At 41.0% G+C, this 15,760-nt stretch overlaps 1 protein-coding gene across 2 annotated transcripts in view; it reads left to right on the top strand.

The window, feature by feature from the left end:
- Positions 1–13,083, top strand: part of LOC132209349 (ral guanine nucleotide dissociation stimulator-like 1) — a 56,519-nt gene extending 43,436 nt beyond the window's left edge. For both annotated transcript variants that reach the window (XM_059644475.1, XM_059644474.1), the window contains 5 exons: positions 2,246–2,420; positions 4,176–4,391; positions 7,811–7,925; positions 9,389–9,503; positions 12,798–13,083. In XM_059644475.1, the coding sequence (XP_059500458.1) occupies positions 2,246–2,420; positions 4,176–4,391; positions 7,811–7,925; positions 9,389–9,501 (619 nt within the window). In that variant the 3' untranslated portion in view covers positions 9,502–9,503; positions 12,798–13,083. The remainder of the gene's footprint in view (positions 1–2,245; positions 2,421–4,175; positions 4,392–7,810; positions 7,926–9,388; positions 9,504–12,797) is intronic.
- The last annotated feature ends 2,677 nt before the right edge of the window (positions 13,084–15,760 follow it).

The raw sequence follows: 15,760 nt of genomic DNA, 5'->3' as shown, positions 1-15,760 counted from the left end.
ATAGAGATTCTTTGCTATGACCATGAGTGTAGAATGTGGACCTGTGATGAGCTTGGTATTGCCTAGTGATTCTCATTTATCCAGAGAAGTTTCTGCACCATGGCTAAATTTCACCGGAATAAATTTGTTTATGAGAGACAAGTAAGCAAAAAAGGTGTTACAGTGAATTAAATTTGCATATTTGTGGGCCTGTATAATGAAAACTAGCAATGTTTAACGATTTTGAGTGAAAAATCAGATTTGTGTTCTACTTTGTGGGCCAGCAGGCAGCAGAAATATCTTCTGTTGAAAAATTATCAGCCATGCTTCTCACATTTGAAGCTCCACCTCAAAATTACTGTCTCAATGGAGTCAAGTTAGGTAAAGGAGAAGCACACGAGATCCAGGCGTTCTTGTACATCAGTCAATGAAAGCAAGCATGCAGGTACAGCAGGTAGTGAAGAAAGCTAATAGCATGCTGGCCTTCATAACAAGAGGAATTGAGTACAGGAGCAAAGAGATCCTTCTGCAGCTGTACAGGGCCCTGGTGAGACCGCACCTGGAGTATTGTGTGCAGTTTTGGTCTCCCAATTTGAGGAAGGACATTCTTGCTATTGAGGGAGTGCAGCGTAGGTTCACAAGGTCAATTCCCAGAATGGCGGGACTATTATATGTTGAAAGATTGGAGCGACTGGTCTTGGAGACTTGAGTTTAGAAGGATGAGAGGGGATCTGATTGAGACGTATAAGATTATTAAGGGATTGGACACTGTGGAGGCAGGAAGCATGTTTCCGCTGATGGGTGAGTCCAGGACCAGAGGACACAGTTTAAAAATGAGGGGAAGGCCATTTAGAACAGAGTTGAGGAAAAACTTCTTCACCCAGAGAGTGGTGGATATATGGAATGCTCTGCCCCAGAAGGCAGTGGAGGCCAACTCTCTGGATGCTTTCAAGAAAGAGATAAACAGAGCTGTTAAAGATAGTGGAATCAAGGGTTATGGGGATAAGGCAGGAACAGGATACTGATTGTGGATGATCAGCCATGATCATAATGAATGGTGGTGCTGGCTCGAAGGGCCGAATGGCCTACTCCAGCACCTATTGTCTATAAAACTCAAATCTCTTTCCATGTGGGTGACGTGAAAGTATGTGTTTGTGTTGTTGTGCATACATGTGTAAAGACTTCAAAGTTATTGTTTTTGATAATTTTCCTGAGTTGGGGATATTATCTTATATTTCTGTTCAATAGGTAAGGACTGACCAGAACTCAGCAAAGTCAGATTTTCCACCACCTACCCGTGTAGAGTTTCAGAGAAGCAAAACCATGCCTTGTTGCTGTGTTGTGCCTTGCAGTGATCTGGACTGTGACATGTGACTATTGTTATATAGAAACCAAGAAAGAGAAGGGAAACACTTATTCACTTCCTAGGATATCTTCTCTTTACATGAGTGTGGATGTTACATGGATGTGATTTAGGCTTCCGTGGCTTAATTGTGATTCTCGAAGTGCAGGCAATCAACATTGCGGCATTATTGTGCAATCTCACATTTCAGCAGCCATCTGCTCTTGCTCCCTGTACTATTTAATGCTTAATATACCAACAATCGGGATTTTCAGTGTGGGAATTTATTTATCATGCCATCTGCTGTACTTCTTTTGGGAGTTTTGGAAAATTTTCAATGTAAATCATGCAATATAAATGCAAATTGCTGAATAGAAATCCTAATGTTTGCAGTACCAATATACTGAAGGCCAAATTCAGAGTACACTGTCCTACCTTACAAAGTGTTGTATACAGTTTTCTATCAATTATCAATGGTGTTACTTTGTTTTACGTTTTATTTTTAATAAACTGCAGCTTTTGGGATGAAATTACATACACATTAGCATGTGGCCAGGTTGGGGGAAATTTTCCACCCTGTGGGTATTCAAATCCACATTTTGCCTTTCATGAGATTGAGGTTGATAGCAAGTTGAACAAACACTGCAAAAAGTCCAGATTCTTGTGCCATTGGAATATGCAAACATTGTAACCTATTCATATACTCCCTAACGATGAGACAATGTAACGGTGTTCAATACTAGTAATGCGAGCTCTTGGTATGAGTGTGCCACTATTAATTTCTCACAGGTCAAATGTGGCGAACATCAAACTCCTGGTACTCACATCATCAATATACCTTCATTCTAGTTTAATTTTTTTTAACAGTTTCTCTAGAATGCAATGACATTTTCATGTTTGTTGTGTCCCCTTTCCCTTGTGCAGCCTGTTTTCAAAGAGAGGTGTTAAAATACACAACACTCAAACTAAAAGCTCTGAGCAGCGAGCATCCCTTCAGAATGAGGATTCAGACAACAGCATTACCGCAGCCAACATTTTATCCGATTCCAGCCACTTGGAAATGGAAGAGCCGAGCACTTCGCAAAAAGCGCTGGAAAAGGTGAGACAGTGAGGCACTCATCACGTAAAATATGTTGTTCTTGGAGACTCTGGTTTGTCTAATAATGTCCAGACACTTTTTTTCTTCTTTCTTTCCTTCCTTTCTTCTGTCTTCCTGCCGTCTATTATCCTGACTACACTTTGGCAGTCAAGAGGATACAAGGGTACTCAGTGATACCGTCCCAGCCACTGGAGCTAGATGGCTGCCTAGCCAATCTCCTTCGCCTTTCTTTTAAGAGCTATTAGCCGAATAGCCATTTTGATGTTTCAGCCAGACTGAAATCCTTAATGTGAATGCCGTTCCACCAAGCATCTTCATAACTGGCTGCTGCCAGCAATTTTCCATCCCAGGTCCCACTTGCCAAAGTTGGGTTACTTGCTTTCAGAACGAAGGCAAGACAGCTGTGCAATTGCCAGCAAAATTCAACCTTTGTGCTGGTTACTGAAGCATTTGATTCCAGAAAAGGTATTATTCGCTCACGAAGTGAGAGCTGATTTTATTTGTTTTTTTTTGAGTTGTGCTGTTGGCTTTGTTTTGCTTAGATATTTTATATGATTTTATACTAATAGCCAAAATATTTCATCTTTAATTATTCACAGCATGTTTAATTTCTACTCAGTAAATTTTAGTGCATGGGGTACATCTGTCGCAGCTTGAAGCGCACTGCCCACAAAAACAGTATTTAGAGTATGTTGGATAAGTCTTGATCCAGCAATTGCAACAAAGTAATGCAGCTCTCTGCATGGAGTCCTCGTGACTGCACCTTTTGTTTTTCTTCAATATTTGGGCTTTGAGCTGTTGATTAGTGCGTTCTCTGCTGAAGACCATTGTATCTTGGGAGATTATCAAAGTTGTGTTATGGTTATTGTTTACAGAATATGTCTAGGACTTGTCCCAGGGATATTTTCATAATGTATTCCCCTAAGAATTGGGCTAAGTATTATTAGGTCACATTTAGGTGTTTTGGAGTGGTATTTCTTTGTTTCAAAATACCCTCTTCCTTTTTATGGATTCTCCTGTTTAGTGTTGTGACTCCCTGTATGTTAATCATAAACTGAGAGCTGCAGTGACTTGGATGATTTCACTTCTGGTTTCTTTAGTTCTCTGCTGTATGGTTTGCTGTTGCTGTCTGTCTTTCTTTCTGCCAGTGGTGCTGTGCCGCACACATTCTGACCTGCACAATGCACTGGTTGGCCCATTCGCAGTCACCTGCAATTCATAAATGTGTGTTTTAACTTCAAACAGTGTAGTTGTATTCAAGATTTCTGTGCGTAGCAGGGTGAAGTGGGCAAATAAATATTTATGTAAGCATGTTCACATACTGTGTGCAAACTGAAACCCCAAAGGTTTATCTGACAAACTTAGAATTGAAGCACCAGTTTACATGGTCAAGTGAAATGACCACAATTATTGTGCCGAAGGAAACTAATTAGTAATTTATGGGCATGCTAAGTACTGAATTGTTGATGTTGACTGAACAGCTAGTAAACACAAGCGGGAGTATAATTCCTCAGAAGTGATCTTTACGGGTAGAGGAAAGAACTGCAAGTTAAATATTTCACAAGACAGCAATGACCAAGAATTCATGTGCAACTTCATGTTCTTGCAATTAGGCTGTCATGCGCAGAATGCCTTCACCTTTGTGGGCAGCAGGAGAGCATATTTTGTGTAATAATATATATAACTGGAAAGGGGGAAGTATCTAATATGCAACAATTGACAAACGTTTTCTTAAACAAAATAATTATTCCACAGTCATTAAGATCCGTGGATACTGCCTCCTCTGGAGGTTTATCCAACAGTGGTGCATCAGCAAAACCAAATTATGACAAAGCCAAGTCTCGTAGGCGTGCGGGTTTGGGCAGCTGCTGGTGTGCAACACGTCGGAGGGACAACCGCCAGAATGAGAAAAGCTGCCTCATCCGAGTCAGATTAGAGGAGGACAGAGCACAAGAATTCAAAACTATTTTGGTAAGTCCCTGGACTGTTTGCTGTCGTCATGCTCGGTCCAAATAATTGCCATTGCTCTCTGCCAGTATCGCAAGAGGAATTTTTATCCCAATTATTTGTTGCCATGCAGTCATATTCAGTGTGTATTTTCCACATTGCTGAAGCCTTTTTTGCTCTATGAGAGTGCTTTGACCATCATTTTGATCCTGTTTTGTAATGCAGTAGCAATGTTTAGGTTTTAGGCCTGAACACATTTTCCTTGCATTTCTCCTTTAAGTGTACATGGCAAGGTGCAGCACTCTGTTGCCCCATTTTGGGGACTGGCTGATAACTATTGAAGAGGAAATATCACAAATTAACACGCACCATTAACTGTACAATAAATCAGCAAGGAGTTACCAGATCTTCAGTTAGCTGACCACAGGCACTTTGGTCCATCTGTAAGCCAATCGAGTAATACTAACAGAGATATTGAATATTTCTTTCCTGGCTTTGGCTCATGTGAAATTTAAAAGGCTGGTACATGGAAGAAAGCACATCAAAAATGGGTTGGAGAAGAACATAGAACATTACAGCACAGTACAGGCCCTTCGGCCTTCGATGTTGTGCCGACCTGTCATACCAATCTGAAGCCAATCTAACCTACACTATTCCATGTACGTCCATATGCTTGTCCAATGATGACTTAAATGTACCTAAAGTTGGTGAATCTACTACCGTTGCAGGCAAAGCGTTCCAATAGCAAGAGTGCAATCCAAAACAGAATACTTGCCTACTGGCTAGTTCAGGGAAGCCGAAGGAATATTGGCCAAATTAGAAGGCACATAGATTGTTATGTTTGGTCATGCATTTTCCTTGACAGGATCAGTCGTACTCTGATTGTGCCTCCACAGAGGTCAGTGTGATGTGTGGAAATTGCTTCTAGTGTTTAAATATTGTTAACAAACAGCGCCTCTTTACTCTGGTAAAGAGAATATTTGTTAGCTTGTCAGTGAGCTGGAGATGGGGCAGAACCAGCCTAAGATCTGAGGCAGAATTTGGATAAGCAAATGGCAAACAGCTTGTTTAAATTGAACATCTATGAAACACAGAAAACAAAATTCTCAACCAAAATGTCTCCTGATGAATGTGCAACAAATTGTTGCCAACTAATACAGTCATGAGAGGCCAACTAGAGAATCGTGGAATGTTATCACAAAGCAAAAAAAAGCTTGACTTATTGTGTCTGTGTTAAATCTCAGTAAGAAGTAGCTAAATTCGCCACCCACCTCCCCCACCACCACCACCATTGCCCTTTTTAGCCCTGCCCTGCAAATTTTGCTCCATGTAATTATTCAGTCGTCTTATGAAAGTAATTTAATCTGCTTTAACCACCTATTCAGATATTGCAGTTTGGAAAAAGCAGGATTCTTTTTTGTTTTTGGTTTTTCTCCCCACCAATTACCTTAGATTTTGACCTTGGTACATAGTGTCAGAAGGACCAGTGAACAGTTTCCCTCATTTACTTTAGTTAGCCTGAGCAAATGACTGTTCTTCATGATTCTATGTTCTAATCCTCACCCAATTTTGAGTCTATACTGCCACTGCCCATTTCATTCCACAGGCTTCAATTTTGCTTGCACACTTGCGTGGCACTTCTTCGAACATAATTTAGAAAATCCAATTTATCACCAATGAATCACTAAAATTAGTGATTAATCATTTAAAGTCTGAGCATACAGAGTGGAAAAGATATTGGTGATTCAAAAAAGATCACTTTTGGAGATGTTAGTTAATGTAAAATAACAAGGTGTCGCGCTGGATGAACAGTGCAGGCCAAGCAGCATCAGAGGAGCAGGAAGGCTGACGTTTCAGGCCTAGACCCTTCTTTAGAAAGATAATGTAGTTCATCTAATCTCTAGTTGTGTAATATTTGACTCTACCACTTATAGAATTGTCGAGACGTACCGAACAAAATATCCCCCCAAACCTTTCCTATTTATGTACTTATTCAAATGTCTTTTAAACATTGTAATTGTGTCTGCATCTGCCACTTCCTCAGGAATTTAATTCCACTACATTTTTTGGATTTTTCGGATTTGCTATCCATTAATATATTTAATATGATCTTTGCTTTAGACTGGGTGGCAAAAGTAATTTTTTTAGCCATGAACTATAGCAAAATTAAAGTAGAATTAAGTGTGAGTTTACTCAACCAGAAAACATTGCAGTTCTCCAGAAGAAACAGAAAATTTGCTGGTGCATTTCATCTTCCAGGTCATTGCTCAAATTTGAGCTGAGAAAAGCAATCTCCAAATATAACACAGAATTAAACAAAAGCAGACAATTGCCCAAAAAACTGGTCTTCTCAATATCCTGCCTATCAAATATTATTCCTGTACAGTCACATTATGATTGAATATTAAATATTTGCACTGTCTTCAAATCACAAATTGCTAAATGTTTCAAACTGTTAAAGCAATTTTATGAATAATTTATATGAATAAGCATAACATTAGGAAATGTCAGACTTCACAAACAACATTGAGCCATTTGCTGTAATGACAATAAATGTTAAAAGCAGGCAAATTGTATGGGGGTAACAATGTGGGAAGCTGGATGAACACAGCAGGCCAAGCAGCAGAGCATCTCAGGAGCACACAGTCTGGCCTTTCAGGCCTAGACCCTTTTCTGATGAAGGGTCTAGGCCTGAAACATCAGCTTTTGTGCTCCAAAGATGCTTCTTGACCTGCTGTGTTCATCCAGCTCCACACTTTGTTATCTTGGATTCTCCAGCATCTGCAGTTCCCATTATCTCTGATACAATTTTAACCTCATTGTGAAGCCGCTTCCAGGGATACCTAACCTGAAGAAGTTACCCTCCTCTCTCCGGAAAAACCTCAGTGGATCTCTCTCCCACTGCAACTCTCTTGTCATCTCTTCAGCCTTGAAACAAAGCTTTTCTGTTGAAGGGTCTGTGTCCGAAACATCAGCTTTTGTGCTCCTGAGATGCTGCTTGGCCTACTGTGTTCATCCAGCTCCACATTTTGTTATCTCGGACTCTCCATCATCTGCAGTTCCCATTATGTCAAATGGTATGGGGGTTTTGGGTGGGAGGGGATGGAAGTGGATTATTTAAATTATGAATTTCGTCATTAGTTACTTGTTTCAAACTGTGTGTATAAGTAAACTTGATCACTGGGCTCTGTTTCCATTCAAATTCCAACCTTTACTGTTCACAGTAACTGTGTTATGGAGCATCGAATGCAGATTTTACAATAACTGTCCTACCAGATATTATTTCATTAATGTAACTTTTACAGCTTTCAGTGTAATGTCCCAATTAGTTTTCTGGGTGAAAGCAGCTATATTTATAAGCCCTTTGGAAATTGAGGCATTATATATTTCATTTGGTGTGTGTGTCTAATGCATTAATGAAAAGTGAATGTTGTTTTAATTAGGTGACTAATCAAGATCGTGTATCTGAAGTTCTCAACAAAGCCATCACCGCGCTCAAATTTGAACCCGAGCGTCCTCAGCAATTTGCTCTAGCACAGATCATTGAATCAAATAAAGGTGAGCAGTGGAAATTGCTTCAATTTAAGTTAAATCTATTTCTGAACAGCATAACCACTGCAAGGGAATTGATATTTTCTTTTGATTTCACCAAAAAGCTGCAGATATCTAAATTTGTATCATTGAACATATCCAAGCATGTTCAGCAGGATTCAAGTCTGAGGAATGTAAAGCCAATAAACAACTAATATCTGCACCTCATAAAAGCAAATTATTTCATCAGATTGCCCTAAAGCCAAATCAGAACAAAGAACCACAAATGCTGGAAATCAGAAACTGCTGGAAAAGCACAGCAGAAGTAGCAGCACTTGTAGAGAGAAGTCAGGGTTAGTGTTTGGAGTCCAGTAGCCCTTTTGTAAAACTACCTAAAGCCATATTGAGTGAAGGATGTACATCAGGATTTGGGTGTGGCATTAAATCCTGAATTATTCGCATTGTTAGCACATTGTTCTGCTTTGTTCATTCTTATTTTAACTGGTTATTCCAAAATAAATGTTTCCTGTTGCTGAAATTAATCTGTTCTTCCCTTCTTTTTGGCCCGTGGCTGAGAGACCAGAAACATGGATGGGGTCACTGCTGTCAAGTTGCTAATCTGTCGCAACCCTCCCCCAACCATTTCCTGGTGAAAAGTAGAAACGAGGTCTCATGGGTTTAATTCTGCTGTGGTTTAAAACTTGCCATCCAGGCTGTGTTAAGCAGAATGCCTTATGAAAATGAAAGGTCCCAATGCCTTTGCAGCATGCTATCCCTGTCAGATTTCACAGAAAAGAAAAATCAGTTCCCTGGATGTAAGTCTCACTGACAAAGCTGGAATTTATTCTGCATCCATCATAGCCCTCAGAAAATGGCCATTCACTGGATCAGTAACTCGTGTTTGATTTAGGTGCCCTCAGTGGTGTTAGTTTCAAGATTCCAACACAATGCTGAAGGGGAGGATAGCTTTTCTCAGTGTTTTCGCATTGATCACACTGCACCTTTTTGTGTTTGATGCTGGTATCAGCAGAAGTGACCTTGCAGCTGCTGGGTCATTCGTGAATCAGTTGGGGTTTTGCATTGTTCTGTAGTAAGGAAAATCTGACATCTTTACCTGGGCTACTGTATGCTGACTCTTCACAGCCTCATATCTGGCCCAATGAAGCCACTGAATTGTACAAACTGTCATGAAGAAGGCATGTGCCATCGGACAGTGAGAGGTTTGAAATGGATTTTAGTCTTGACAAACAATGCTCATCCTGAGAATGGGTCTCAGATACAATGGTTCTCAGTTATTGAGTTTACCTAATTTGGTATAACTCCAAGATTTTCTCTTGTGTTTTGTAATACATTCTGAATCCTTGCAGTACATTTGTTCTGTTCCTCCCAGCCATTGATATTTCCGTACCCAGGAAGCAGTTGGACCTGTGCACAATTAATATGATGAAAACACGTGTGAATAATAATGTGCTTTCCCTCTGCTTTTTCAGTGCTCATACTTCCGGCCGATGCCATCCTGTATTACGCAATGGACAAGAAAGTGAATCACGACTTCATCCTGAGATTCACTGAAAGAAGATCTTCATGTCTATGCAAGTTTTAGCTGTAAGGAACATAATGTTTCATGAGACTCTATTGGATCTAAAATCTCTGCTCAGTATCAAAAACCCTGCAATATATGAATAAATTACTTTGGCAGTGTTCTACTTTAAATTATTGGACAATTTGGAGAGAGTGACTTGACTTCAGACAATTGCTTAACATTAACTTTTGAGTCCAGTGCTTTTTTGTCCTTTTCAAACATCTTGCACATCAGCTATTTTTTCTGGAATGCTGGAGAATTGAACCCTGCCACCGGTCTTCTATGAACATCACAGTCATGTATCAATTGGTTGGATGAGAAAAAGAATCTTCTACTTATCAATCTTGTTGACCAATTGTGATTGAATTTGCCTGGGTTCCTCAATGGTTGTTTGGTTAAAAAGCAAACCAGCCATTTGTTCAGCCAATGGCAGGATGATGAATACTTCAACTGAAGTGTTTGGTTTGGCCTTTAAACTCTTCAGCACTCCATTCCTGCCTTCAATATTTTTATTTCTCCAGTGGTTTCAACTAATTTGGACAGAATGCCATTGACATGCCTTCAACAAAGGGTAACTACAAGAAATAATAGAGTTGTTTATTACTGCCAGTCATATTGCACTTGTTTGAGACCTTAACTGTTTTTACTTAATGTTCAATTTTACAACAATTTAACATAAAATTATTGTGCCATAGTGGGACATATGAGTGAGACTGTGTGAGTGAGAGTCAGAGTAAGCGATGTGTGAGTGAGACTGTGAGTGTGTGAAAGAGTGAGACTGTGAAGTTAGAGTAAGACTGTATGTGTGAGTGAGACTGAATGACAGTCAGTGTGAGACTGTGTGAGTGATGCTGAGAGTTTGTGTGAGTGGGTGTGAGAGAGTGGGACTGTATGAAGTCAGAGTGAGACTGTGAGTGAGACCATATGTGTGAGTGAGACTGTGAGAGAGAGAGTCAGAGTTAGATTAAGAGAGAGAGTAGGAATTTGTATGTGAATGAGACCATGCATTTGTGAGAGTGAAAACGTGTGTGTGACTAAGAACATGTGTGTAAGTGAGAGAGTCTGAGTGGGCCCGTGTGTGAGTGAGTCAGAGTGAGACTGAGAGAGAAAGAGTAGGAATTTGTATGTGAATGAGACCGTGCATTTGTGAGAGTGAGGCCATGTGTGTGAATAAGAATGTGTGTGTGTGAGAGAGATTGAGAGAGATTGTGTGTGAGTGAGACTGTGTTAGTGAGACTGCGAGTGATCCGATGTGAGTGTGACTGTGAGTGAGAGTTTGAGTGACACAGTGAGATTAATTGAGAATGTACGATTGAGTGTGAGACTGAATATTAGTCAGACTGAATAAGATTGTGTGAGAATGTATGAGTGAGAGAGCATGTGTAATTGAGTGAGTTTGAACAAGACCATGTGTGATTGAGACTGTGAACTCAGAGTGAGATTGTGTATGAGTGAGGCTATGTGAATGTGAGAGGCAAGGTGTGTGAGAGTGAAATCGTGGGAAGTCAGAGTGATACTGTGTGTTTGAACCTCCAAGTAAGACCGTGTGAGGGTGAGACTATGTACGGGTGAGACTGCATGCGAGTGAGACAGCGTTATGAGTGAGACTGTGTGCGAGTGAGATTATGTACAGGTGAGATTGCGTGCGAGTGAGACTGTGCGCAGGTGAGACTCTGTGTGAGTGAGTCTCTGTGTGGGTGAGACTGTGCCCTCAAATGAGACTGGCTAAAGTATCAGAGACAGCCTGTGTGAGTGAGACTGAGTTGGTGCGTGAGAGTCAAAATTGGGCATGTGTGTTATTGAGCCTGAGTTTGTGCGTGTGACACAATGTGAGTGTCTGTGTGGGAGGGAGTCAAACTACGTGTATGAGACTGTGTGAAGTGAGAATGAGACTGTATGTGTGAAAAAGTCAGAGTGAGACTGTGTATGCGTGTGACTGAAGCTGCAAAGTCAGCGTGATACTGTATGAGTGAGAGTGCGTGAGATTAGGTTGGATTCCATACAGTGTGGAAACAGGACCTTTGACCCCACAAGTCCACACTGCCCCTTGAAGCATCCCACCCAGACCCATCCCCCTACAACCCACACACCCCCGAACACTACGGGCAATTTAGCGTGGCCGATGCACCTCGCCTGCACATCTTTGGACTGTGGGAGGAAACCGGAGCACCCAGAGGAAACCCACGCAGACATGGGGAGAATGTACAAACTCCACACAGACACTCACCGGAGGCTGGAATCGAACCCGGGTCCCTGGCGCTGTGAGGCTGCAGTGCTAACCACTAAGACACCGTGCCACCCTTGAGATTGTGCTTGTGATACTGTGTGAGACTGAGTGTGAATAAGACTGTTTGAGAGTGTGAGGGAAGGGAGTCAGTCCACGTGTGTGAATGAGTCGATTATTTGTGAGTGAAACTGAGTGTGAGTGAGGCTGCGTGAAGTGTGAGTCAGACTGACTGAGTGTGTGTGAGTGACTATAACAGGCTGAGTGAGACTATGTGTGTAAGTCTGAGACTGAATGAAACTGTCAGAGTGTAAGAGTGAGAGAGTGTGTGTATGAGAGGATATATCTGTAAAGTGCAAGCCATCTCAGGGGAAAAAAAAACTAACAAACTAACCATTTATCCAGACCATTAGGTGGGATGATGAGTACTTCAGCTGGCCAGTTTGGCTCGGCCTTTAAAGTCTCCAGCCAACCTTTTGTTTCCAGAGGCTTTAACTAATTCTGCATTAAAAACCCATTGATATGTTTTCAACTGACTGCAACTGCAAGAAATAACAGCATTGTGTATTTTTGCCAGTGGTATTGCACTTGTTTGAGACTTTAATTAGTGCTCAGCTTTATAATGAATTTATTTTGAATGGTGATATTGTGAGATGCGCGCGCGTATAAGAGAATATATATTTGTAAAGTGCAAACCATTTTGGGGATAAAAGGTATTTAAAAGATGCACAGGGGACCAGATCACCTCAGACATGAATACTGTAAGACACTTGTTGTTCCTAGTTTATCTGCTTATGTTCCATTACTCAGACCTGTCATTGTTTCAAGTGGGTCTCATTGGTTAACAGCCTAATCTGACACTCATTCATTGACCTTTTTATCTTCATGCAATCACATCTCACGTGCAGAACAGTGTTGGTTATGTATATTCACTTTTCAAATGGATCCAAAACAAAAATCCATTCAAAGTAGCAAAATATCAGGAATTTTTAACAGTATTTGAGTCTCTGTCAAATTCACATTTGCACGATGTATAAATTAACACCAGGAACAACAAGCACTTTAACATTTCTGGCATTCCTTTCTTCCACAGGCAATGTTCGAGCCTCCTTCCCAATGTGAATCAATGAGCTCTAGTGAGGAAGGGCTTTAGAGAGCTCACCGCCCTGATTTTTGAGAGGTCGTATGTATTTTATTTCCTTCTCCTCCTGTAAATCGCTTGGTGCTCGACATAGGATTCACTAATTAGACATTTACACATAACCACTTTAAAATTAAAATGGTTCAACATCGAGGCTATGCCAACAATACCAGCCACAGATAGAAGAGAAAATCATCTGAGTTCTTTGTCTAAGTTTGTTTCTAAAAATAGTGTTCAATAAATGTTTTCAATGTTCTTACATTTGTTTTAAATTAAAAAACTTAAATTGCAATCTTTTGTTTCATTCTTTTGAAGTAGAAGACAAATTCTGGGCTGAGGGAGTATACTTCATATCTAATTAGTGCTGCCTCACTAAATATAACCTCCTATCAGCAATTTGTGTTGAGAGCTCACCTCCACGAACCATGTATCAGGGGCAATTGACAGTCATAATCCTGGAGAGCAAGGCAGGTACCTTGGCACCACACAGGAAATCTCTATTTGTGGGGTGGGGGGGGCAGCTGATGGACAAACTGGTTGAACAAATAATGGCTCTGACAGAATTGGAAGAGTTTGTTTGCAATATGTGGGAAAGGTGCCTCCATTAAAAATGGCCTCTGATATCCGTCTACTCACTTGCATCACTGACCCCATGCCATTTGTAAAATGCAAGCTTTAGTGCAAAGGCCACATTGGCCTTGATGCACTTTCAAAGAATTTCTGTGCAAGACTGTTGAATAATGGTGTTTGCAGTGACTGTCACATCAGTGCTGTGGGGAAACTCGTGCTGGCACAAGCATTGGTGGTACAGATAAAAGAGATAGCTCCAGGAATAGTGGGTGTACTGTTGTAGTTTTCCTCATCTTTGGATTCTGGGGAAGTATCTGGAAAACTGCCAATGTGACACCCCTATTCAAAAAGAGAGGGAGGCAAAAGGCAGGTAACTTTAGGCCAAACATTTAATGTTGAAAAGGTGTTGGGATCAATCATTAAGGAAGTAATAACAGTGCATTTGGAAAGCAATAATCTAATTAAACAGAGTCATCATGACTCCATGAAAGAGAAATCATGTCTGACTATTAGTTTTTTGAAGAATGCTGAACCAGAGCAGTTCGGGAGGAACCAGTACATGTGTTGTATTTGGACTTTGAGTATGTGTTCAACAAGGTGCCTCACAAAAGGTTCAGCCTTACGATAAAAACCATGGTGTTGGAGGTGGTAAGTTGACATGGATGGAGAATTGGCTAACAGCCAGGAAGCAGTGAGCAGGGATTAGAGGTTCTTTTCCAACTTGGTGACCAGTGGAGTTTCACAGGGATCAGTACTGGGACGGCAACTGTTTACAACAAATATAAATAACTTGGGTCAATAGAGTGTAAGCACCTGGGCCAAATTTGCAGAAAACATAAAAATAAGTAGAAAGGCGGGTTGTGAGAGAGATACAAACAGTTCACAATGAAATATTGCTATTTGAGTAGACGAAAAGCAAATGGATTATAATGTGGGAAAGTGCAAATTTGGTATATTTGGAAAGACGAATAAAGGAGTTGTTTTATTCAAATGAAAAAAAAGCAGAAATCTGCAACAAAGGTAATTGAGTTCCTTGTGCACAAAACACAGGAAGCTAGCACACAGATGCAGCAGGTAAACATGAAGACTAATCGAATATTGGCCCTTACTTTAAGGGGTTGGAATGTAAGACGAGGGAGGTGTGCTGGTGGGACACATTTGGACTATGTCAGCAGTTTTTCCTCCCTTATTTAAAAGATATCATTTTACTGGAGGCAGCACTAAGAACGGTCACTAGATGATCTCCAATGTGTTGGGATGACCTTATGAGCAAAGGCTAAACAGATTGGGACACGACTGTCTGGAATTTTAAAAAAAACGAGGATGTGATTTTGTTAGAACATAGAACATAGAACAGTACAGCACAGAACAGGCCCTTCAGCCCACAATTTGTGCCGACCATTGATCCTCATGTAAGCACCCTCAAATTTCTGTGACCATATGCATGTCCAGCAGTCTCTTAAATGACCCCAATGACCTTGCTTCCACAACCGCTGCTGGCAACACATTCCATGCTCTCACAACTCTCTGTGTAAAGAACCCGCCTCTGACATCCCCTCTCTACTTTCCTCTAACCAGCTTAAAACTATGACCCCTCGTTTTAGCCATTTCTGCCCTGGGAAATAGTCTCTGGCTATCAACTCTATCTATGCCTCTCATTATCTTATATACCTCAATTAGGTCCCCTCTCCTCCTCCTTTTCTCCAATGAAAAGAGACCGAGCTGAGTTAACCTCTCTTCATAAGATAAGCCCTCCAGTCCAGGCAGCATCCTGGTACACCTCCTCTGCACCCTCTCCAAAGCATCCACATCTTTCCTATAATAGGGCGACCAGAACTGGACGCAGTATTCCAAGTGCGGTCTAACCAAAGTTTTATAGAGCTGCAACAAGATCTCACGACTCTTAAACTCAATCCCCCTGTTAATGAAAGCCAAAACACCATATGCTTTCTTAACAACCCTGTCCACTTGGGTGGCCATTTTAAGGGATCTATGTATCTGCACACCAAGATCCCTCTGTTCCTCCACACTGCCAAGAATCCTATCCTTAATACTGTACTCAGTTTTCAAATTCGACCTTCCAAAATGCATCACCTCACATTTATCCAGGTTGACCTCCATCTGCCACCTCTCAGCCCATCTCTGCATCCTGTCAATATCCCGCTGCAGCCGACAACAGCCCTCTATACTGTCAACGACACCTCCGACCTTTGTGTCGTCTGCAAACTTGCTGACCCAGTTGAATTGTACAGGATTCTTAAGAGGCTTGACAGGGTGAATGTTGAAAGGATATTCCCTTCATGGGAGACTATATGACCAGAGGGCGTAGTCCCCAAATATAAGGT

Source organism: Stegostoma tigrinum, unplaced genomic scaffold (assembly GCF_030684315.1).
Source record: "Stegostoma tigrinum isolate sSteTig4 unplaced genomic scaffold, sSteTig4.hap1 scaffold_89, whole genome shotgun sequence".
Taxonomy (NCBI): Eukaryota; Metazoa; Chordata; class Chondrichthyes; order Orectolobiformes; family Stegostomatidae; genus Stegostoma; species Stegostoma tigrinum.
This window is presented reverse-complemented; position numbering and strand designations above follow the sequence as displayed.